This window comes from Macrobrachium nipponense, chromosome 12, assembly GCF_015104395.2.
Source record: "Macrobrachium nipponense isolate FS-2020 chromosome 12, ASM1510439v2, whole genome shotgun sequence".
NCBI lineage: Eukaryota > Metazoa > Arthropoda > Malacostraca > Decapoda > Palaemonidae > Macrobrachium > Macrobrachium nipponense.
In genome coordinates, this window is record NC_087205.1 from 33,667,913 (window position 1) to 33,694,466 (window position 26,554).

General features: G+C 42.8%; 1 protein-coding gene across 5 annotated transcripts in view; it reads right to left on the minus strand.

Moving 5' to 3' along the window:
* LOC135224478 (conserved oligomeric Golgi complex subunit 1-like) overlaps positions 1 to 26,554 on the minus strand; it is a 363,776-nt gene that overhangs the window by 235,652 nt on the left and 101,570 nt on the right. For all 5 annotated transcript variants that reach the window (XM_064263481.1, XM_064263483.1, XM_064263479.1 and 2 more), the window contains exon 4: positions 24,750 to 24,924. In XM_064263481.1, coding sequence (XP_064119551.1) covers positions 24,750 to 24,924 — 175 coding nt within the window. The remainder of the gene's footprint in view (positions 1 to 24,749; positions 24,925 to 26,554) is intronic.

Consider the following 26,554-nt stretch of genomic DNA (forward strand, 5'->3'; position numbering starts at 1 on the left):
TTGGTTGATCTGGGCACCAACAGTCGAGGAATGCCATCAAAGCCACCAAAAAGGTAGTTCAATTTCTGGAACATCTGGGGTTCCAGATAAACAAAACGAAATCCAGACTTACTCCGGAGTCTCGTTTTCAGTGGCTAGGAATCCAATGGGATTTGTCTTCCCACAATCTGTCAATTCCAGTGGCCAAACGGAAAGAGATAGCAAAGTCTGTCAGACATTTTCTCAAATGCAAGCAAACACAAAGAGAAGCCAGGAAAGAATCCTAGGTTCCCTTCAGTTTGCTTCAGTGACAGATATCCTCCTGAAAGCAAGGCTAAAAGATATAATCGAGTTTGGCGATCGAGAGCAAACGCCAAATCTCGAGACAAGTTGTCAGTAATTCCACAGATCCTTCGCAATCAACTCCGTCCATGGACAAAAGTAAAGAAACTTGGCCAAGCGGGTACCCCTTCAATATCCCCTTCCAGTGTTAACCATTCACACGGATGCCTCCCTGTCCGGGTGGGGGGGATATTCTCAGTTCAAACAGGTTCAGGGGACTTGGTCAGTTCAATTCCGCCAGCTCCACATAAACGTTCTGGAAGCAATGGCAGTATTTCTTACCCTGAAGAGACTTCTTCCCCCGAAAAAGTCTCATCTAAGACTAGTTTTTGGACAGTGCAGTGGTAGTTCCATTGCATCAACAGAGGAGGGTCCAAATCCAAGCATGTGAACCATGTCATGATAGCCATCTTTGCCCTAGGCAAACAAAACCACAAATGGCATCTGTCCGCCACTCACCTGGCGGGGGTAAGAAATGTGATAGCAGACGCCTTGTCCCGGTCAGTCCCTCTGGAATCAGAATGGTCCCTAGACGATGGGTCATTCCGGTGGATATGCGGAGAGTCCCAGGTCTCCAAGTAGATCTCTTCTTCTCCACAAGCGAACCACAAGCTCCCTTGCTATGTGGCCCCCAACCTGGACCCTCTGGCTTATGCCACGGACGCCCTGTCGTTAGATTGGGATCAGTGGAGAAAAATTATGCTTTTCCTCCAGTGAATCTTCTTCTTGAAAGTCTTGAGCAAGCTGAGGACTTTCAAGGGAATAGTAGCCCTGATTGCTCCAGACTGGCCCAAGAGCAACTGGTATCCTCTGCTTCTGGAATTGGGTCTCCGACCTCAACGGATTCCCAATCCCAAGCTGTCACAATCAGTACAAATGAGGACTGTGTTCGCTTCCTCAGGAATTCTTCAGACCCTAACTTTATGGACTTCATGAAGTTTGCGGCTAATAAAGATGCTAACATTGATCCACAAAACATCCTCTTCCTAGAATCAGATAAGAGAGATTCAACTATTAGACAATATGACTCAGCTGTTAAAAAATTAGCATCCTTCCTGAAGAATCAACACTACACCATGACAGTTAATTTAGCTATATCCTTTTTCAGATCCTTGTTTGAAAAAGGTTTAGCAGCTAGCACTATACTACTCATAAATCGGCTTTGAAGAAGATCTTTCAGTTAGGTTTAGATAGATCTGACTGAATCTTATTTTACGTCTATACCCAAAGCCTGTGCTAGACTTAGACCTTCTCAAAGGCCTACTGCAGTCTCATGGTTCTTAAATGATGTCCTCAAACTAGCATCAGATACTGACAATCGTCTTGTACATTCACAATGCTTCTTAGAAAGACTTATTCTTACTAAGCTAGCTTCAGGGAGCTAGAATTTCAGAACTGTCGGCTCTATCCAGAGATGCGGGTCATGTGGAATTCCTCCCCTCAGGAGAAGTTCTGCTTGCTCCGGATCGTAGTTTTTTGGCTAAAAATGAGGATCCTCTTGCAAGGTGGGCCCTTGGAAAGTCATCCCACGTTCCGCAAGACCCTTCTCTCTGCCCAGTATCAACTTTAAGAGCCTTTCTATCTCGTACATCCTCAAGATCCTCAGGTTCTCTCTTCTGAGAGAAAAAGGTGGTACTTTATCAGTAAAAGGTATTAGGCAAACAAATCCTTTACTTCATTAAACAAGCCAATCCTGATTCATTTCCAAAAGCACATGACATCAGGGGAGTAGCCACCTCAATTAATTACTTTAACATATGAACTTTGAGGATCTTAAAAAGTATACTGGATGGAAATCTCCGAGAGTCTTTAAACGTCATTATCTAAGTCCTTGGAAATCTTTAACATTTTCTGCAGTAGCAGCGGGAAACATTGTTTCCCCTGATACTGTATAGTAGTCGTAGTATAGATCCAGGTCTCCTCTCTACCTACCTCATCCAACATGCCTCACCCTATCGCCATGTACTCGGATATTCTAGCCTTAGCCGCTGAGATCATATTAGTGATTGTCCTTATTTTTTTGCTAGGGACATCCACACTATGTACTGATAATGTACTTCAGTGTACCTACCCTTATTTTTATGCTAGGGTAGGACACAATGTGTTTGTATATTTTCTAAATAGTTATCTAAGTAAATCTAATTTGTTAAATTACACTGCATTTTTGTACTTTACTATGTTTACTGTAATTTTAAGTACTTTACATTACTAACTTTCTTTTATGTCAATGTTTAAAATAAGTTAGCCTTAAGTACTTAGTTTATATACTGTAATAACTGATTTACTTATATTATATTCCTCATTTTACACTGTTTTTCATTTGTCCCTTTTTCCCATCTTGTCTGTTTCTCTGGTACTCTTTCATAGGCCGACACGAGCTGAGCCCAGAAAGGGATTTTTGACGAAGGAAAAAATCTATTTCTGGCGGTGATTGGCTCGTCCCGTCGTAGCCCTATGAAACCCACCCTGTATTGCTTGCCCCCCCTTGCTGCGGACAAGATGTTTCTTAGATTAAGGATGACCGCTAGGGGCGCTGCTGTCCGTGGCGTCCCCTAGTAGTAGTAGTAACGGCCGCATCGCCCGTTGGTATCAGCTCTCTCTTGTGGGGATTCTGATTGGAAGGTCTAATTGGTGAATGTCTCGTGGTAGTGTTCTCACTCGCCCCTATTCTCATACCGACACTTCTTTTAAAGAGTGAGCGAGTCAGTTTTACCGACATCTTAATTTTGTTTTTCTCTGGTAATTTTAGATTAATTTTGCCTAGAAAGAATGATATTAAGGATCCTTTCATAGGGCGACACGAGCCAATCACCCAGAAATAGATTTTTCCTTCGTCAAAATCCCTTATTTATACATAGCATCACGTCTTATATACATCGTGATCAAGTTATTCATTCATACGCATATACAAAAACACACAAGACAAAATTATTAACTTAAAATAAAAAAAAGGAAAAACATTCAAATTAAATAAAATTAATAAAGAAAAATTTCCATGACAAAAAAATTAATAGATAATCATAAAACCTCTTAAGCTTAAAAGATTAATAGTAAAAATTAAATGTTATTTAATATACCAATGGCATTAATAAAATTAAACAGGGCGCTTTCATTAAAATCTTCCCCTAAAATCTTGGTAAGGGGAAAACCACCTTCAGTTCCCCTGTAACTTGGAGGAAAGTACCTCTCTCTCTCATCTGACAGACTGGGGCACTCAACTATCAGGTGTCTAACTGTCAATGGTACCAAGCAGTCATTACAATAAGGCTGATGATCCCCACTCATCAGAAAGCCATGTGTCATTTTTGTATGACCTAAACCAACTGAGTATTACTTCCCTTTGCCTAGTCACTGATGAATACTCCCAAGGAAAGATGGTGGTAGCTATTTCTTTCATTTTTTGGTTTTCTAGCACCCATGTAAATTTCCAGAATCAAGGAACATTGGTTTAATGACTGGATACATATCATTTCTGGGGAGTGCACACCTACCTATATTGCTTTGGTTGACATCTGTTTTGGCAAGTGAGTCTACACCAACATGTGCAGGGGACCAACAGAAAGACACTTTACTACCACTAATCTTAAGCAACTGAAGCCACTCTAAAATTTCAACCATGATAGGATGGAGTGAATTAAAATGAACAATAGCTTGCAACACTCAGTGAATGCAACATATAACAATGGAGTGAATTAAAATGACCAATAGCTTGCAAGACACTCAGTAAATCGCAACACATAACAAAGTGTTCTCCAGAATGACAAGCAATCTCTTTAAGGGCAGTTAGGATTACATAACACAATGCTGTAAAAATGGATGACTGATCTGGCAGCCTTCCACACTTATTAAAATTGGGAAATACAACTCCATAGCCAATGCCTGCATAAGACTTGGGTCCATCTGTAAAAACTATGACTGAACCATCATGGTCCACCAAATGTTCTAAAAAGGAAGATGTCACCACTCACTTCTTCCTTGCTACCAGTGAAGAACCTGCAGCGCTCCACAGAAGGAAGCTTCCAAGGGGGCACAACAGAATACTTAAATGGCCAGACTTTCACTTTTGGAATAGAATAATCTTCTAAAATTTTTAAAACTCTGTATCCAAAATGTTTTGGATAACATGGATTTTATTCATAAAGACTAAAGTATTTATCATTAAAAACTGCTTTGCAAATTAACGAGTTAGGAATCCTCTGGATTCTATGCCAGTATTGAACCATTTTGTCATTTCCAGTAAGAATTCTAACATTAGACCTTGTTTGGGCAACATTCGTATCCACTCACTTTTTGGTTACAGGATGCAGTACTTTTACACTTTGTGGCATACATGACTTACCTAATTTCCTTAATTTCCCTTTTGGAATCATGCATCATGTCCCTTGTATATTGCCGTTCTGTGGCAAGGATACTGATCAAATACCACAAACTTTGTACAGTAACCCTTTTGGGGAGCTTCTGCCATCTGACTGAGCTTCAACAACTGAAATGTAAGTGCATGTTAACCAAGGGGCAGACGTCCTGGGTAAGTTACTATATCCCTCCGAAAATGTTGTTATTTCAGATGAGTTAGGTGGATCCTAGTACTATCCCTTTTGGGGAAAAGATCCTCTTCAGCATCGATGGCTGCAAGGGGGATAGAATTCCTTCTGGAAGGTTTCTCCCACGGCTAGCTGAAATTTGTGTCGCTGATCCTTCTAGTTTCAGCAGGACCATTTCAGTGGCAATATCCACTTAACCCTCTTACGCCGACTGGACGTATTTTACGTCAACATTTTTTGTCTCCCGTGTGCCGACTGGACGTTTTTTACGTCAACTTACAAAAATTTTTTTATAAATTCGCGGAAAAATACTTATAGGCCTACCAGCCTAAAACTTTTGAATCACGCGCCTTGGGGGATGCTGGGAGTTCACGGATCAAGGTGTTGTTTTGTTTACAATCGTTACGCAGGCGCGCAAGCGCGAATTTCTTTCTTGCCGCACTAAAAAGTATCTGTGACACATCTCGGAAATTATTTCGTCAATTTGACATAATTTTTGTACCATTGTAAATTAACCGTTACATGAAGTATTATATATGAAAATGTGCGCATTTTTATGTAGAATACAACAATCAAATACTGATGATTGTAGCTTTTATCAGTTTTGAGATATTTTCATATAAATAACAATAATTGCCAAAATTTCAACCTTCGGTCAAATTTGACTACCGAAATGGTCGAAAAACGCAATTGTAAGCTAAAACGCTTGTATTCTAGTAATATTCAAGCATTTACCTTCATTTTGCAACAAATTGGAAGTCTCTAGCACAATATTTCGATTTATGGTGAATTTATGAAAAAAATAACATTTTCTTTACGTCCGCACGGTAACTCTTCCGAAAAAATCGTATGTGCGATTGTGGTAATGTTTGCACCATTTTAAATTAGCCGTTACATAAAGTTTTACATAGGAAAATGTGCGCAATTTCATGTAGAATACAACAAAAAATAATTGAAGGTTGTAGCTTTTCTCATTTTTGAAATATTTGCATATAAATCACGATAAATAGAAAAAAAACCACGTTCGGTCAACTTTGACTCTACCGAAATGGTCGAAAAACGCAATTGTAAGCTAAAACTCTTACAGTCTAGTAATATTCAGTCATTTATCTTCATCTTGAAACAAATTCGAAGTCTCTAGCAAAATATTTAGATTTATGGTGAATTTTAAAAAAAATCTTTCCTTCCCTCCGCGCGCGGATTCTCCGCCACATATCTCCGAAATGTGTACGTCCCATTCTCGGAATATTTGCTCCGTTTCATATTAGGCATTTCATAGAGTTTTATATATGAAAATGTGCACAATTTTATGTAGAATAAAACAAAAAATATTTGAAGGTTGTAGCTTTTCTTATTTCCGAAATAATTGCATATAAATAAAAAAAATATATAAAAAAATTTGACATTCGGTCAACTTTAACTCGTCAGATATGGTCGAAAACTGCAATTGTAAGCTAATACTCTTAACAGTTCTAGTAATATTCAATCATTTGTCTTCATTTTGAAAGAAATTGGAAGTCTCTAGGACAATATTTAGATTTATGGTGAATTTTTGAAAAAAATATTTGTTTACGTCCGCGCGTTACGAATTCATGCATTATTTTGTGATAATATTTTCTCTGTGTTGCTTTTATCGTTTTACAATGTGTTATATACCAAAATGATCACAATTTAGTGTACATTACAACAGAAAACAAAGTAACTTGATACCTTTAACCGTTTTGCGCACAGCGCGATTTGATTACAATTATATATGAAATTTCGTTTTTGCGCTATCATATATTGCATTATTTATATATGATAATGATAATTTTTTTCATTTCTGATGGTTGCATACTAAACTTCAGCCAATGACATAAAAAGGAGGCAAAAATGAACTCTTAATCTTGAAAACTAAGCGCGCTGTGATTTAAAAAAATATATATTTTTTCCGCTTCCACGCTCACTCTGAAACACCTCCGGCACACGGGAGACAATTTTTTTTTTACCGCTTCGGCGTAAGAGGGTTAATATTGCTTGGTAAGAAAGTTCTCTCCATGCAAAGATTCCTCTACTTCCTCTGCGGGTTTAACCTGGAAGGTACTACTGGGGACTGATGTTACTGGGTTTTGGCCCAAACATAGATCTTATTCTGAGAAAGGGTTAAAGACTTGCTACCAAAGTTCTGCCAGAAAGATATTATCTCCCCATTCCTCACCCTTGATGAACCCTAGAACCCATTGAGACAGCTTATAACGAGCTGTTGCATCCTTAAAACTTGCTGCCAGGAGAATACTACAAATTTCACACATATCTGTTGACCATCCAATTTTTCTTATTTTTTACAAGAGCTATGCTCATGACAGGTGGTATGGGTTGTACCCTCTGGCAAAAAGTGAACCAAGCAATTTGCTAAGGAAACTTAAGCTGAGGTCCCTGCATAATGGCAGCCCTGTAGTAATAAAAAACAGGTTGTTAACAGAAGCTAGTTAGTATTGTTTTTAATGAGAAGACATTTCCGTAGTTCTTCATATAGTTTCCATATTACAGGTTAACTTGATTTTGAATGTGTAGTTGTAAAATATTTTGTTAAATATTTTTATAACAATATATTGTTGTTCTACAATTACCAAACAATTACACAGCTGTAGGTTCCCTACCATGGCAGACCAAAATTCAAATTTAGCGGTAGCGCTAGTGTAAGTGACAGGTATCCGCCCACTTCTGTCTGGACTCTAGGTAAGCACCTCTCAATTCAATTTTGTCAAACTCCAACTGTGGGGAGGAGGAAGGGCTTTGATTACATAACTGCTTGGTAAGTATAGCACAAAACATAACTATATTATTTTGTTACAAAAATATAAATTTTGTTCTAGTCTTACCAAGCAATTACATATCTGATTCCACACTGAAAGGTGGAGGGATGTGGAGGTAATGTCTTCTGATAATATAAGTTATTTCTCAATTAAACAATATGTGGTAGGATTAATAACAATACCTTACCTTGTAAGAGAGCCACTGCAGGTGAGTAGCGCCTCTGGTTGGCGCTCATCTTACTCAGTAGAGGGAGTGGTACCAAGACCATGGGTCTACTTTACATCAGTGGGATGTTCTATGAATTTGAATCCTACCACTGACTTATCAAAGAACAACAAAGAAATAATGCCCTTGCCCTGGGCATCAACCAGATTAAAATTAACAAACAATAAATTGTCACCTACACCAGACCATAAAAACCCAACAGCCTCTGTACTAAAATTGACTGGAGGGTACTCCAGGTACCAAGTACCCTCAGACTTCCCAAGGACTCATACAACCTTGATACAAGGCAAAAAGACAGAGGATCAGATAACCCCCTATGTTGCCTTTCCGAACACCATGCCTGAGGGTACTATAATTCTCAAAAACCCTCTCCACTTCCTTTAAGTAAATGTGTAGTGAACACTGATTTTGATCTCCAAAATGTTGATTGCAGAATGGCAGCCTAAGACAAGTTAAGAAGGAAAGGAAGCGAGATGGCAACAGGTCTCACTTCTGGTACTTTCAATTTCACAAGAGGAGAGGTTTCCTCCTTGACTTGAGAGTGGGCCTCAATTATCAAAACCCTCAAGAAATACTAGAGCACATTCTTTGATAAAGGGCAAGATGGATCAGGGCAAGATGGATCTTTGACTGAACACCAGAGTTGCAAAGAAGGTCCCTTTATCTTCTCTTTCCTGTGCAGGTAATATCTCAAAGCCTTCACAGGGCAGAGAAGTCTGTCCTCCTCTCCAATCCAGGATTTGTCCATGAGGTTCCTAAGGATGAAGGAGATAGCCCAAGGATCCGAAGGATTCTCATTCTTTTAGAGAAAATGAAGCGCAAGGGAACAGACTGTCTCCCTGAGTGAATCCCACTCGTCAAAGGTGTTTATTACACTCACACATTTTGCAGACGCTAGAGCTACTAAAAACAGTCTTCTTCATTAAGTTCTTCAAAGAAGCTGAGCGAAGAAGTTCATAAGGCACTCTGAAAAGTTGTTTTAGGACGACATCCAAGTTCCATGACACACGCTGCTTCAGAACTTTCAAGGTTTCAAAAGATAGAATTAGATCTGAAAGATCACTGTTTGAGGACAGATCAAGGCCCCTGTGTTTAAAAACCCGAGTTCAACATGGCCCTATACCCTCCAATAGTCAAACAAGACAACTTTCTCGTGGACCTCAAGAAGAGAAGGAAGTCGCTATCTCAATTACAGAGATCTCAGAAGAAGAGACTTTAACTTGCTTACATCATCTTCGGAGGACATTCCACTTGACTTGGTACAGCTTGTCAAAAGAAGTGCATCTGAATCGTGCAATAGCTTCCACAGCTCTGAGAAAAGCGCCTTTTGCTCTAACAAGGCTCCTGGACTGCCAGAGTCAGTGAGGACAACCCTTGATGGTATTGGTGGAAATGAGGTTGTCAGGGCAGACTTCTTTTGAAGAAGGAGCCTAGGAAAGTCTATTAACCCTTTACTGCCGACTGGACATATTTTACGTCGACATTTTTTGTCTCCCGTGTGCCGACTGGACGTATTTTACGTCGACATTTTTTGTCTCCCGTGTGCCGACTGGACGTATTTTACGTCGACATTTTGTCTCCCCGTGTGGCGACTGACGTATTTTTACGTCGACTTACAAAAGTTTTTTTTTAAATTTGCAGAAAAATACTTATAGGCCTACCAGCCTAAAACTTTTGAATCACGCGCCTTGGGGGATGCTGGGAGTTCACGGATCAACATGTTGTTTTGTTTACAATCGTTACGCAGGCGCGCAAGCGCAAATTTCTTTCTTGCCGCACTAAAAAGTATCTGTGACACATCTCGGAAATTATTTCGTCACTTTGACATAATTTTTGTACCATTGTAAATTAGCCGTTACATGAAGTATTACATATGAAAATGTGCGCATTTTTATGTAGAATACAACAAAAAAATACTCATGATTGTAGCTTTTATCAGTTTTGAGATATTTTCATATAAATAACGATAATTGCAAAAATTTCAACCTTCGGTCAACTTTCTCTACCGAAATGGTAAAAAAACGCAATTGTAAGCTAAAACGCTTATATTTTAGTAATATTCAATCATTTACCTAAATTTTGCAACTAATTGGAAGTCTCTAGCACAATATTTCGATTTATGGTGAATTTATGAAAAAAATAACATTTTCTTTACGTCCGCATGGTAACTCTTCCGAAAAAATCATATGTGCGATTGTGGTAATGTTTGCACCATTTTAAATTAGCCGTAACATAAAGTTTTACATAGGAAAATGTGCGCAATTTCATGTACAATACAACAATAAATAATTGAAGGTTGTAGCTTTTCTCATTTTTGAAATATTTGCATATAAATCACGATAAATAGAAAAAAAACCACGTTCGGTCAAATTTGACTACCGAAATGGTCGAAAAACGCAATTGTAAGCTAAAACACTTACAGTCTAGTAATATTCAGTCATTTATCTTCATCTTGAAACAAATTCGAAATCTCTAGCAAAATATTTAGATTTATGGTGAATTTAAAAAAAAAACTTTCCTTCCCTCCGCGCACGGATTCTCCGCCACAAATCTCCGAAATGCGTACGTCCCATTCTCGGAATATTTGCTCCGTTTCATATTAGGCATTTCATAGAGTTTTATATATGAAAATGTGTGCAATTTCATGTAGAATAACACGAAAAATATTTGAAGGTTGTAGCTTTTCTTATTTCTGAAATAATTGCATATAAAAAATATATATATAAAAAAATTCGACATTCGGTCAACTTTAACTCGTCAGATATGGTCGAAAACTGCAATTGTAAGCTAATACTCTTACAGTATAGTAATATTCAATCATTTGTCTTCATTTTGAAAGAAATTGGAAGTCTCTAGGACAATATTTAGATTTATGGTGAATTTTTGAAAAAATATTTGTTTACGTCCGCTCGTTACGAATTCATGCATTATTTTGTGATAATATTTTCTCTGTGTTGCTTTTATCGTTTTACAATGTGTTATATACCAAAATGATCGCAATTTAGTGTACATTACAACGAAAAAAAAGTAACTTGTTACCTTTAACCGTTTTGCGCACAGCGCGATTTGAATACAATTATATATGAAACTTTGTTTTTGCGCTAACATATATCGCATTATTTATATATGATAATGATAATTTTTTCATTTCTGATGGTTGCATACTAAACTTCAGCCAATGACAAAAAAAGGAGCCAAAAATGAACTCTTAATCTTGAAAACTAAGCGCGCTGTGATTTTTTTGAAAAAATATTTTTTCCGCTTCCGCGCTCAATCTGAAACACCTCCGGCACACGGGAGACAATTTTTTTATTACCGCTTCGGCGTTTAAGGGTTAACATCTGAAGAAGAACAGGGAACCACTCCTTCCTTGGCCAGAATAATGCTATTAGGGTCAGGTAAACATTCTGATGCAACTTGACTTTGTTCAGGACTTCCCTGATCATCCTAAAGGGAGGGAAGGCGTAAGCATCCAACCCTGACCAGTCCAACAGCTTTGCATCAACCGACTCAGCCAAGGGATCTGGGACTGGGGAGCAGAACAACAGAGAAAATTGTTCTTGGACATAGCAAAAAGGTCTATTGATGGCTTTCCCCAAATCTTTCAAAGATCAAGGCATATTTTTGCATCTAAAGTCCATTCTGATGGAAGGATTTGATGACCCCTGCTTAGGTCATCTGCCAGAACGTTCATCCTTCCTTGAAAGAAATGAGGGATGAGATTGACTTGATTCTCCTCTGACCGAAGAGGGAGATCCCTCGTCACCATGAACAGTGTGAAGGATTGTCACCCCTTGCTTTCGAACATGGGCCAAGGCTATGCAGTTGTCCGAAAGAGCTGCAATTACCAGTCTGACACTAGATGCACAAACTCCTGAAGGTCCAGGTAAATTGCTAGTCGATCCTTGACATTAATATGCAGACTTCTGGGCTTCTGTCCAAACCTCTGACACCTGGTCCTCTCACGAGGCTCCCCAACTGACATCTGAAGTGTTTGTGTAAAACTGTACGTTGGAGTGCAGAGGATGAAGAGACTCCTTTGAAGTCTTTGCCTCAAAAGCCACCAAGCAAGATCCTCCTTGATTTCCTCTGTAATAGATTGTCCCACTGATGTTGGAACGCATCCTCTGCAGCTGCTCATGGGTCCAGCACTACGGAGAAGAAAACCTAAAGTTTCCTATTGTGCCGGGTGGCAAACAAGTCTACGACTGGACACCCACACAGGTCGAACAACCTTTCCGCCATGTCCATGTGAAGGGACCACTCTGTCTCTACCACATGATTCTGGTGGCTGAGCTTGTCTGCCACTACATTCCTCTTGCACGGAATGTATCTGGCTGACAGCTCTTACTGAGTGAGCTGTAGACCACTCATGCACCTGCACTGTCAACTGATGCAGTGGGAGGGACACAAGGCCCCTCTGCTTGTTGACTTATCAACACCACGGAGTGTCCCATCACTCGATCCCGGAACTCCTGGAGGACTAGGAAGGCTGCCTAAGTTCCAGAATGTTGATGTGAAGGTGCTTGTCATGTCAATCCCACACTCCAGCAGTCAGCAACTCCTCTAGGTGTGAGCCCCAACGTCGGTGTGTCTGCGCACAGAAGCATGTCCGGAAGGGGAGTGTGCAACTCCACCTATTAAGAGGTTCCTGTTGTCCAGCCACCAGGCTAAATCCTTCCTCACCTCCTCCATTAGAGGGATGGGGAAGGATTGAGGATCTCGAGCCTGTGACCAACACTCCTGTAGTCTCCAATGATGAGACTGCAGGTGAAGATGCCTGAGGGACTAACTTCTCTAGTGACAACAAGTGACCAATTATGACCTGCCAAGAGTTGAGCTGGTTGCTCCTGCCGGGACAGAAACAGTTGAGCCGCCTTCCTGAACTTGCTGATCCTCGAGTCTGCGGGGAAGATTCTTGGTGCTACCGTATCAATCAGCATGCCCAGGTACTTTATCCTCTGCTTGGGAATGAGATCCAACTTCTCAAAATTTATCACGATCCCGAGACCGCGACAAAAGTCGAGGAGACGATCCCTGTCCTGTAACAACTGCGAGACTTCGCTCACCAGGACTAGCTAATCATTGAGATACCTCAACAGATGTATCGAAACCAAATGGGTCCAAGTTGATACCAAAATGAACAATCCTGTGAACACTTGAGGGGGGGGGGGGGGGGGGGGGGCAGAGAAGCCAAAACAAAGTGCCCTGAATTGGAACACTGTCCCCTCGAGAATAAAGCAAAGGTACTTCCTGGAGGATTGAGGGTGAGTAACTGGATATACACATCCTTCAGATCCACTGAAAGCATTAAGTTGTTCTCCCTAATCAAGGCAAGCACTGAACGTGCTGTCTCCATCGTGAACCGAGTCTGGTAAACGAATCGGTTCAAAGAAGAGAGATCTATCACCGGTTTCCAGGCCCCCGAGGCCTTCTCCACCAGGAAGACTTGGTGACAGATCATGTACGACTTCTACAACTCCCTTGCTCAGCATTGCTTGTACTTTTACTTTGTGCCAAATCCTTGACAGAACCAGGGATGAAGTCTGAAGATGGATTGGAGAGTTGGTGAGGGGTGGCCTCGACTTGAAGAAGACATCCCTCCAGAAGGACATCCACTACCCAGGTCTTGGCTCCATAGCGCTGCCATGTTGCCCAATGGCTTGCTAGGCAAAAACCCCCACCTCATGGCAACAGCTGAGGGGGAATGCCATCCCTAGCACTTACCTCTCTTCTTCTTTTCCTTACCTTCCTTCCCCTGGGGGAAGAAGGGCTGAACGAATGCAGACGCATTCCTTTCGAGGAGAGAGAAGGAGGCTGGGTCCTTCCTCATGCCTCTTTCGAAGGAGGTGTCTTCTTGGAGGCAGAGGAAGAGCTAGTTTGGTTCAGAGGCCTAGCCGCAGTTGCTCGAGAAGGCCCTGAAGTCTTTGCGACTTCCTGAAGAAGATATCCCTCCAGAAGGACATCCACTACCCAGGTCTTGGCTCCATAGCGCTGCCATGTTGCCCAATGGCTTGCTAGGCACAACCCCACCTCATGGCAACAGCTGAGGGGGAATGCCATCCCTAGCCCTTCCCTCTCTTCTTCTTTTCCTTACCTCCCTTTCCCTGGGGGAAGGAAGGCTGAATGGATACAGACGCATTCCTTTCGAGGAGAGAGAAGAAGGCCGGGTCCTTCCTCGTGCCCCCTTCGAAGGAGGTGTCTTCTTGGAGGCAGAGGAAGAGCTAGTTTAGCTCGGAGGCCCAACCGCAGTTGCTCGAGAAGGCCCTGAAGTCTTTGCAACTGCCTGGTGGATGAGTCGATTGGTGTCTTCAGCTCTTTGCTTGTCTACTGCAGCATCCACATCTCTTTGGAGAAGACTAAAAGGTGGAACCCAGCAACAGTCCGTTTCTCAACACCAATGCCGATTCTGGTCCCACAGACCTGGAGATATGATTCAGGACAGCATCCCTCCTCCTAAGCAACAGGTTGGCCGACAGGTTTGCTGTCTGGTGGGCCAGGTAGGAAATAACCTACCTCCAGACTGGGCAAAGTCTCCCAAAAAGTTAGTTTCTCCAGGAGCTATGGGTCCTGAGGAAGCAGTGACCTTGGATACAGTGAGGGACCACAGATCCAACCAGGAAACTGCCTGGAATGCTGGGTTCCTTCTTAGAACCCCAGAACAACTCTAGCTGTGAAGGGCAGTCAAAAAAAGCAATCGTGGTCACTTCCCCTAGGTCTTTGTGCTGACAAATCAGCACAATGACCTCAGCAAACGTCCTCTAGATCTTGGGAGTGACCGCATCCTGAAGGGGAAGGACTGTCAAGTCCTTCTGGGATATATTCCTCCCTCAACCCTCTTCCTTCTGAAGAAGGAACCTCAGCAGACCCCCCTAGGACCTTCCTGAACCACTCAAGCATACCTCTCAGGTCCTAAGACCATGCCGGGAACGTATCCTCTCGTGGCCAAATCCTGAGGAGATCGCTCCCCAGGGTTCCCCATGATCACCTTAACCCTCCCGGTGTATCCCAAGGAAGTTGAAGGGACAAGTGAGGATCAGATGCACCCACTCACTCTGCTAGCAAAACTAACTGAGGGAGTGGCCTGCAAAAGATCACCAACCTGCGGTGGTGATCAATTCGCAGTCTAGAAGAGCGCTCTCGCTCCAGAGAAGCACTCCCCCGAGGTACAGTATGGTGCCCTCACAAGGCAGGAGAAATGCTAGTCATCACCGGGACCAGTTGTTCGCGTGATCGTGGACTGGGTGGTGAGTAATGTTCACCTGACTGACGAGAGTGAGTGCCATGTCCTCACGACGTGTCCAAGTCCTCAAAAAGGTCAAAACCTCTCAAGAGGACTGAACAGGGGACCTCTTACTGGTTTCACTGCGTGCATAATCTTGTGAGACTGTCATATAAACCCTGGGGACCGAGCGATAGCTGCGCGAGTGATCACCAGTAAGGCATGAGTCACCTGAGTGACTCGCCCCTTCCTTCCGCACCGTGCCTGAGTCATGACAGTGAGTGAACTCAGCGTCACCAACTCTGGCTGTACGCTTGTTGAAAGACTTGCATACACTCAGGGAAGCTCGCAAACGAGAATCCAAGACGGCACTAGTCTTAAGAGGCAGAACCTCTAGGACTAGGAGTAGGAGTATGGGCCAAAGCCTGAACTCCTACGACCCCCCAACTCGAGCATCCCTGGGGCAAAGAGACGGTTCCCATTCCCGAAGGAACAGGAGGACCAGCGGAAGACCAACCTACCTTCCCAGAATGGGGAGACAGACCCTTAGAAGTCGCAGTTCAAGCCTTTTAAGGAGGGAAAGACCACCACCTTCTTCCTTGGTAGAGGAGCCTTGGAAAATGAAGGGGAGGAGGCAGCAGACAATGAAGAAGAAGACAAAGACACCTGACACTTCTTCGACTTCTTCGTCAGGTTATTCAGTTTAGCAGTCAGATAACCCATTCAAGGTGCTGCTGTAGCAGCAGGCCCTGGGGCATCAGGAACAGGAGATGCCAATACTGCGACAGCAGAGACTATCAGGGACTGGTACAGCAGCAGGCACAAGCACAGATGAAGCAGGCTGGAACATTACTGGAGGCAAGTCTAAGGGAGATTCCCCCCAAAAGGGAAACAAGCAAGTCGAGGAAGCTTACAAGGAGGGAGAAAGGATGACAAAGGATCAGCCTCCAAAGGAGTCGTCAGGAGCATATAACCCTCAGACGAAGCCTTGGAGCTTCCCCCCGAGATCGCTTCTTCCTCTCATACCTTCCCCAATGCTCTGACAAACAGGAGACACAGGTATCAGAAGGGTTCAATTCATCACATTCATGCCCTTGGCACTTCGCACAAAGGGTGTGAGGATCCACCTCCACTCAGGAGCAAAAAATACCATTATTTCCTACCCCCCAATTCCAGGGCAAATGCGTTGAGAGAATGGGGGGCGTTTTGGCTTGTGAATCCTGGTTTTGCATGTTGTCTTATCAATCAAACATAAATGCAAACAAATATACCACATTCACAACAAAAAAGAAAGATTGCACAAAAAAGATGCAAATTAACTCCAACAACAATGGGAGACCAAAAGCACAGCTGTTCACCACAGCGGCCGAAAGCAAAGTGGAATGTTTATGTCAAGTCAGGCGGGACTCCCACCTACCAGACAAGCAGTTAAATCTTCAACAATCAAATTCCAGCCTATGCTGAAAGTAGTTCCTAGTGTAAAGGACTGAGGGTTTGTATGATGTGTGGGAACAAATTTAGTTTAAATGACAAATTCTTTCAAATGATTTGCGTCTTACAAAACTAGCAATCAATGATGAGTAGGCGCTGAAAGCGTGATGGCAAGAAACTCCAGGTTCCGGCTTTCACACAAATTTATTATCAATTCCAAAAGTTCAAAACTAAAATGAAATTGTTAAGATACAATAAAATTTTACACATACTTACCTGGCAGATATATACTTAGCTTATGTCTCTGACGTCCGACAGAATTCAAAACTCGCGGCACACGCTACAGGTAGGTCAGGTGATCACCCCCTACCGCCGCTGGGTGGCGGTAATAGGAATCATTCCCGTTTTCTGACAGAATTTTTCTTCCCCCTATCTCCTGAGGGGAGGATGGGTGGGCCATTAAATATATATATCTGCCAGGTATGTGTAAAACTTTATTGTATCTTAACAATTTCATTTTTACACATGCAACTTACCCGGCAGATATATACTTAGCTGATTGGCACCCTTGGAGGAGGGTAAGAGATAGTTACTCAATATGAATAGCAATTCAAAAAACAGGGAAAACAACTTTTGTTGTAGGTACTATAAATAAACTTAAATACCTTGATTCCTACCTTATTGGGCAGAAGACTTCATGAGTACTGTCTATGAGTCTGCTTGCCTCAAGAGTTCCAGTGAGGATGAGACCTGTCACTGAGAACTCTTCTGGATCATGTCAATGGGGGCTAGCCCGCTTACTCGACAGAGCCTTATTTGTCGGGATCGTACCAAATGGGGCCTATCCCCACTTACATGGTAGAGCCTTCACCTTTGTCGTATCAACGGGGACTAACCCTCTTACAAGACAGAGCCTAGGTCCAAACCATTACAAGGAGCATGAAAACAACCAATCTCGACCACCTGACCACACTACTTTGTTATACACTACGAATTGAAAGTGGTACTTTTCCCTGACCACTTTCAATCGACCATAAAAAACAACACCACAAGATTAAAATTCCTAATCTATCTAAACTAAGTTAGATTGGTTTCAGCCCCCTGTCCCAGCACCGAATCCGCAGACACGTAAGGTCCGAGAGAGAAGCACTTATCATAAGTTACACGTACATCTCTCAAATAGTTAGACGCAAACACAGAATTGCATCTCCAATATGTGGATCCAATTAAGTCGTTTATCGACATATTCTTGTGGAAAGCTAATGAGGTTGCTACGGCTCTGACCTCATGTGCTTTAACTCTCAACTGCCCGAGATATTCCTCTTCAAAGGCAATATGTGCTTCTGTAATAATCTCTCTGATAAAGAATGCCTGTGCATTCTTTGACATCGTTCTTCTCGGATCTCTTACCGAGCACCAAAGGCTCTCTGAGTTTCCTCCCATTTGCTTTTTCCTCTCTAGACAGAACTTGAGGATCCTTACCGGACACAAGGTTCTCTCTATCTCTCTCCCTACCAGGGAAGTCAATCCTTTAACTTCAAACGTCCTTGGCCAAGGCTTAGAAGGATTCTCATTTTTTGCTAAAAATAGGGGGTTAAATGAACACACTGCAGAATCCTTCCTGAAGCCCACTGTGCCTTCTAAAGCCTGGAGTTCACTTATCCTTTTAGCTGATGCTAATGCAAAGAGGAAAATAGATTTTCTAGTCAAGTCTCTAAACGATGAGTTATTGGGAGGTTCAAATTTCTCTGACATGAGAAACCTTAGCACCACATCCAGGTTCCAGCTGGGTGGTCTGGCTGTCTTGGACTTCGAAGTCTCAAATGATTTAATCAAATCGTGTAAATCTTTGTCATCCGTGATGTTTAGTCCTGTATGTCTAAACACCAAAGAAAGCATACTTTTATAACCTTTTATAGTCGAGACTGCAAGGTTACATTTTTGTCTCAAATATAACAGGAAATCTGCTATTTCCGTCACATAGGTACTGGAAGAGGATACATTCTGATTCCTGGCCCACCTTCGGAACACTTCCCACTTCGACTGGTACACTCGTATAGTTGACGGTCTCCTGGCTCTTGCAATTGCCTTTGCAGCCGCGCGTGAAAACCCCTTCGCTCTGACGAGTCCTTCGACAGTCTGAAGGCAGTCAGACCGAGCGCGGGGAGGTTTTTGTGGTATCTGTCGAAGTGGGGCTGTTTGAGAAGATCGTTCCGTAAAGGAAGGTACCTTGGAAAATCTATCATCCATTCCAGTACCTCTGTGAACCACTCTTGAGCTGGCCAAAATGGGGCGATTAGGGTCAATTTCGCTCCTTTCATCAAAACAAACTTCCTTATGATGTTTCCTATGATCTTGAAAGGAGGAAAAGCGTAGCCGTCTATTCCTTCCCAATTTAGGAGGAGGCCGTCGATCGCTACTGCCCTTGGATCCGAAATCGGAGAGCAGTAGTTTTCCAGCCTGGCATTCCAATGAGTTGCAAACAGGTCTATGTTTGACCTTCCCCATAGGTTCCAAATTTGATTGCAGACCTCTGAGTGCAGAGTCCACTCCGTGGAAATGTCTTGGTCTCTCCTGCTCAACAAGTCTGCTCTGACGTTTTTCTCGCCTTGTATAAACCTCATCAAGAGTGTGATGTTCCGCTCCTTTGACCATAAAAGCAGCTCTTTCGCCTTCTTGTACAGTGAGAGGGAGTGAGTCCCCCCCTGTTTTCTTATGTAGGCTAGAGCTGTCGTGTTGTCTGAATTTACCTGCAACACTGAGTTCGCGACTTGGGATTCCCACTGTCTGAGAGCTAGATGCACTGCCACTAACTCTTTCTCGTTGATGTGCCAGGACACCTGTTCCCCACTCCAGGTGCCTGACACTTCTCTCGGGCCCAATGTCGCCCCCCATCCCGTCTCCGACACGTCTGTAAACAACACTAGGGAGGGGTTCGGTAACTGCAGCGATAGTCCCTCGTTCAGTCTGCCTGGTTCTAACCACCAGCTAAGGCTTTCCTTTATACCTCTGGACAGAGGAAAAGATTCCCACAGATCCTGATTCTTCTGGTCCCAATTCTCCTTCAAGAAGAATTGAAGAGGTCTTATGTGAAGCCTCCCTAGAGAAACGAACTGTTCCAACGAGGAAAGGGTGCCCAGAAGACTCATCCATTCCCTCGCGGAACATTGTTCTTTCTCTAGGAAGGTCTTCACTTTTAGAATGCACCGTTCCTGTCTTTCTATGGACGGAAACACTTGAAAACCCAGAGAATCCATCAGAATCCCCAGATAGACAATGCTTTGCTGGGGATCCATCTGGGATTTCCCGAGGTTCACTAACAGTCCCAGGGACTGAGTCAAGTCCAACGTCGACCTTAGGTCCTCCAGACACTGATCCCTGGATTGCGAGCGAATCAACTAATCGTCGAGATACAGCGATATCCTTATTCCTTTTAAATGTAGCCAATGTGCTACGTTTTTCATCAATCCCGTGAAAACTTGGGGAGCTGTGGAAAGACCGAAACAAAGGGCGCGAAACAACTGAATACTTGGCCCTGTATCATAAATCTTAGATACCTTCTGGACGAGGGATGGATGGGTACATGAAAGTAGGCATCTTGCAGATCCAATGACACCATCCAATCCCCTTGTCTTAGCGCTGAAACAACTGACGACGTCGTTTCCATCGTGAACGTTGCTTTGATCACAAAGTGATTCAGAGCGCTTACGTCCAGCACTGGTCTCCACTCCCCCGAGGCTTTTGGTACCAGAAAGAGGCGATTGTAAAATCCAGGAGAATGAATGTCTAATACCTTTTCTATAGCCTTCTTTTCTAGCATCTGTTGCACCAGATGTAATAGTGCTTGGTTCTTTAAAGGATCTCTGTATCTTGCCGCTCTAACTCCCTTGGCGTTGGTGGGTTAAGGGCGAAGTTTTTCCCTGAAGGGGATCAGGTATCCTCTCTCGAGGATCGAGAGGGACCAGTTGTCCGCCCCTCTCTGAGCCCAGACTTTCGCGAACCTCAAAAGTCTGGCTCCTACTGGAGTCTGGAGGACTCCTGTCTCACTGCGGCTTTGAGAATGGTCTTCGAGAAGATCGTCCTCTCTTAAACGGCCATCTACTCTTAGGTGCGGGTCTTGAGGTTGTTCTTCCTCGAAAGGGCTGTTGGAAGGACACTTTATTCGCTGTTCCCTCTCTCTTAGCCATCGGCACAGCAGGTTTAAGCCTCTTGGCGGACTGAGCAAGAAGATCTTGCGTAGCTTTCTCCGACAGTGATCTAGAAATGTCCCTCACTGTCTCCTGAGGAAAAAGGTACTCCGAGAGTGGGGAAAAAAGCAAAGAGGCTCTCTGCAAGGGAGAAACAGACTTGGAGAGAAACGAGCTGTACACTGATCTCTTTTTGAGCACTCCTGCTCCAAAGAGAGAGGCTACTTCTGTGGATCCATCCATGACTGCCTTGTCCAGGCACGAAAGGACACTTGATAACACCTCCATTGTCACAAACTCCGGATCCTGCGCTATTTTTGCTAGAGCTCCTAAGGCCCAATCCATGAAGTTGAAGACTTCTAATGTGCGAAATAGACCCTTGAGTAAATGGTCCATCTCGCACATTCCCCAAGACGCTTAGCTGATAGTAGAGAGCGTCTTCTAGATGATTCCACCAGAGCAGAAAAATCCGCGTTTGCGGAAGCCGGAAGGCCTAACCCCATGGGTTCCTTCGTGTCGTACCAGACACCCGGCTTACCTGTCAATCTAGACGGAGGACACAAAAACACCGTCTTACCTGCCTCCTTCTTAACCAGGAGCCAGTTCTCCAGATTCTTGATGGCCTTTCTCATAGAGAGAGTTGGCCGCATCTTGACAAAAGAGGGGGATTTTGCCAACTTAGTACTCGATAGCAGAGATCCCGGAGATGGAGGATCAGCCGAACACAGAGAGTCCCCAAACTCCTGAAGTAGGAATGCAGAAAGTCTCTTATAATCAGAGACTCCTACTTCTTTCGTCTCTTCCTCCTCCGAGACTTCCTCCAAGATTACATTCGGAGAGGGAGACTTCTTAGGTGACGAAGTCCTGGCAGGTATGCGACTCTTATCCTTCAAGAGCTCGTCAGAAGAAGCCGCCAGTTCAATACCCGAGATATGTTTCCTCGGTAAAGAAAAAACCTCCGCTTTTTTCCGCTCCCCAGGTTCTTGATACCTGATAGGGGAGGATCTAGAGCCTGCCTCATCAGGCTCTTGGCGCCTATCCGGAGAAACACTCGTTTCTATTCTCGAGCGCCTACTATGAGTAGGGCGCGAATCCAAAGTCAGGATCCTTTCAGGCTCTTGGCGCCTGTGAGGAGAGGTGCTTGCGCCTACTCTTCTGTGACTCCCAGGAGTCGGGCGCGCGTCTGACAAAAGGCTCCTTTCAGGCTCCTGAATCTTACGAGGAGAGGCGTAAGAGCCTACTCCTGATCTTCCAGGATTAGGGCGCAAATCCCTGGCAAGGCTCGTTTCAGGCTCTTGCTGCCTTTGAGGAGAAGAGCTTGCGCCTACTCTTGATCGTCTTACAGGAGTAGGGCGCGGATCCAAGATTAGGCTCCTTTCAGGCTCTTGACGCCTGCTAGGAGAACGGTAAGCGTCCACTCTAGATACTCTTCCAGGAGTAGGGCGAGAACCCCTGTTTAGGTTCTTCGTAGAATCTTGGAACCTGCTAGGAGAGGTGCTTGACTCCCTTGAGGAAAGCCTACCATGAGCTCTCGAATAACTTAAAGGGCTTCTATCATCCAGGAGTCCTATCGAACGTTGGCGCCTTCTAGAAAAGTCATCCTTCGAAGGAGAGCCTTTCTCGCTTCTATCCCTCTGAGCAGAGCGTTCCCTCTCTCGTTCCTTCCTTCCACTTGAAGAGGAGATCCTACTCCGAGGAGATCCTACTCCTAGGAGATCGTTCGACAGATATGAACCGATCGCTGCCTTCTCGTAAGGGGACTTTCTCCTTACTCCTACAAGGAGAGGATCTAGCGCCTACTTCTTGGCGCTTTGTGCTATGACTCTTAGCCTCAGAGCTTCTGCACGGAGAATACCATCTTCCCTGTCTAGACGAAGTTTCAAAGGAGTCGTCTACTCTCGGGGGAGAATAGGTTCTTACTGGTGAAGATTGCCTATTATACTCCTCCTTCCTACTAGGAGAAGATCTCCTAACAGACCTCTTAACTGGAAGAGAGGCGTCCTTCCTGCGAGAAGGCTCCTTGCGCTTACTAGTAGAAAGAGAGCCTACTAAAGAAGAGAGATTTGCTTGGAGGTCCAACAGGAATTTCTTAGTAGAGGACCGAATCCCTTCTGGCGAAGATTCCGGAGACTTTATAGCCTTCTTAGGCGCAGGAGAATACTCCGGAAAAGGCTCCGGGCTGGAGTCAAGAGCGCCTTCTCCTGGAGGTTTCCAGGCTCTCTTGAGAGGGCGCGATTTGGAAGATGAGTTCCATCCTCGTTTAGGAGAGGACGAATCAGAGTCGGAAAAACACTTCCTTAAGAGGCTTTTCCTATAGCTCTCTACAGCAGCCTGGGATGAGTCTACAGGACCTGCTGAAGGGACGCCTGACCGTTGGGGATACTCTACATCCCCCTTGCGGCTTTCGACATTCCTCCTCCCTTGGGCATGGGAGTCTGAAAGAGGTCTAGGCCTAGGAGCGATGCGGAGTAGGTCAGATGCCCCCTCCACGGCACTGGGGACACTGCACTTATCACTAGACACTTCACCCTTACCTTGGTCTATATCTCGCAATTGCTGTTGCAAATCGCGGATTGAAGCTTCCACAGCGGCTCTCTCGGCAGACACATCTGCGGGTTCGCTGCGGGGGGAAGGAGCTGAAACCAAAAAGGAAGATGGCGAAGCTACTGCAGGGTTAGAAATACTATCCTGTTCCGCAGAACAGGATCTACTTGAACTTCTAGCTGAAGCTTTTCTAATCCTATCCTTTTCTAACTTTTTTACATACGAAGTTAGTTCTTTCCATTGTAATTCAGTTAAGCTCTCACATACATCACATGTATCCTTAACCGAACAATCCCTTCCCCTACATTTTACACAAACAGTGTGAGGGTCCAACGTAGCCTTAGGCAACCTCACCTTGCATCCCTCATTTACACATACTCTAAACAGAGTTCCAGGTGTTAAATCGGACATATTAACCAACTAAATCCAAAAAACAGCGTATGCCAACAACCAAAGATCAAATACTTCCCAAATAATCCTCGGCGAAGCAAGCAAGAAATTCTAAGCAGGAGCTACCAACAAAGTTGTTGTCAGCACCGGCGACAGAAAAATTCTGTCAGAAAACGGGAATGATTCCTATTACCGCCACCCAGCGGCGGTAGGGGGTGATCACCTGACCTACCTGTAGCGTGTGCCGCGAGTTTTGAATTCTGTCGGACGTCAGAGACATAAGCTAAGTATATATCTGCCGGGTAAGTTGAATGTGTAAAAACTTTAACTGAACTTAACATTAAGCACTCATCTTGCCATTTTTTATGTTTCCATGATACTCGCCAATTAAATTGGAGAAAAAAAAGTCAAATTTTTTTGGAACATTGGTAGTAACAAACCTTAATGCATTGACCAATGAAGAGTAATACTTCATGGTCTCCACAGGTCTGCTGTTGACACTATGGCAGACTGCACATGCGCTTAATCACTTCTTCTAAGAAGGTTTTGACGATGGAAGAACCTGGGTAAACAGCCTTGCTGTAAAGATCTGAGAAAGTGTCCCCTTATCTTGAGTTCATTACATACTCCATCAAGTGTTACAGTGTTTATCACTGCAACACAATACCCAGCCGTAAGACCAGCTATAAGAGAATTCTTTGACACTAGTTTGGTCACCATAGAGTTCTGGTAGACCATGGAAGGGTAGCTCCTTGAGGACGAAACAAGTGACTATACTAATAAAAAATTTCACTAAGATACTGTTATACACTACAAAGATAATTAAACTACAAAGAAATTAGAAGCTTCACATAGGACCCATCATTAATTGTTTATACAGTATGTTAATGTTTTAATGCCCATAGTTAACTTAAAATTAATTTATTAAAGGAAAAATATCAAAGATAGAATTACTATTGTATGATTTAGAACCCAGTTAAAGAACTGATGACTTATGCAAGACACCAGAAAAAAATCTCTTTTAAATACATGCAAAATTCATAGAAAAATGGCTCACAGGTACTTAGAAAAGATATAAGCCAATGTGTTTACCTTGGCAGCATTGGGTGACAGCTGCAGAGCAGTGTGTGTATGATGAGCAAGTAAGAGTAACTGAGTAGCTTGCAGGTACTGACCATGTTCTGTTAGACTCCACAGAGTTTCTGGGATTGTTACTAACAATTTCACCTGAACAGCTAATGAGTAATGGGTTCCAGATGTCGATGACCTGTAATATTCAATGTTTGGGTATAGTTCATATCTTAGGTGGCTCAGATTGATTATGAGTATACAGTAGACACCCGCAAATTTGCAGTTCTGGATTCACGCCTTTAACTATTCATAGATATTTCTTTGGAACATATACTATCCACTTTATTCACGAAAAATTTACCTATTCACAGAATCTTTCATACAGAAATATTTACTAATTACTATATTTTCATGACTAAATACGTGTTTTGTGATAAAACTATTAAAATGGGCAGGTAAAAGCATTTATTGAGGGGGTTTTTGGGGTTTGAACTATCAAAGCAGGCAGTTATAAGCATTTTAGAGGAGTGTCAAGTATTCACAGATTTTAGCTATTTCTAGGGAGTTGTGGTCCCTATCGCCCATAAATCACAGGGGTCCACTGTAGTGATCATTATTCAATTTTCAAAATTGAATAGTACCATGAAAAAAAAACTTTCTACTTTAGCCTATATGTAATTAATTAACAAACCTTTCTAACATAATCTTTCGTAAAATTCATAAACAAGCACTAAACACTTGTATAGGAGTTCTTTTAGCAACAAGCACTAAAATTTAATGACAAAGGCAAAACCACTTTTGTCCACACACTTGTATTTTTCCAAGGATGCACATTTAGGGGGCTAAAAATATATGAGAATAATTTAAAACTGCTACTTTTCCTATAATAAAAAACTACAGCATGACATCATATTTCTTGCATTTCTTAACCCTTTAACGCCGAATGGACGTATTAAATGTCGACGAAAATTGTCTGTTGGGTGCCGAAACGACGTACGAAACATGGACGAAAAATTTTTTTTTTTATAATTCACGAAAAAATAGTTATAGGCCTACTAGGCGAAAACTTTTGAATCACACGCCTTGGGGGATGCTGGGAGTTCACGGATAAAGCTGTTGTTTTCTTTACAATTGTTACCCAGGCGCGCAAGCACGAATTTCTTTCTTCACGCACTAAAAAGCATCAGCGACACATCTCAGAAATTATTTCGTCACTTTGACATAACTTTCGCACCATTTTATATTAGCCGTTACATAGAGCTTTATATATGAAAATGTACACAATTTCATGTAGACTACAACAAAAAACAACTCATGGTTGTAGCTTTTATCAGTTTTGAAATATTTTCATATAAATAACAATAAGTGCCAAAATTTCAACCTTCGGTCAATCTTGACTCTACCGAAATGGCCGAAAAACGCAATTGTAAGCTAAAACTCTTATATTCTAGTAATATTCAATCATTTACCTTCATTTTACAACAAATTGGAAGTCTCTAGCACAATATTTCAATATATGGTGAATTTATGAAAAAACTTTTTCCTTACATCAGCGCAGTAACTCTTCCGAAAAAATCAGATATTTTTTCGTCTGATTGTCGTAATGTTTGCACAGTTTTATATTAGCCATTACATAAAGTTTTATATAAGGAAATGTGTGCAATTTTATGCACAATACAATAACAAACAACCCATGGTTGTAGCTTTTATCAGTTTTGAAATATTTTCATATAAATAACGATAAGTGCCAAAATTTCAACCTTCGGTCAAATTTGACTCCACCGAAATGGTCGAAAAACGCAATTGTAAGCTAAAACTCTTACATT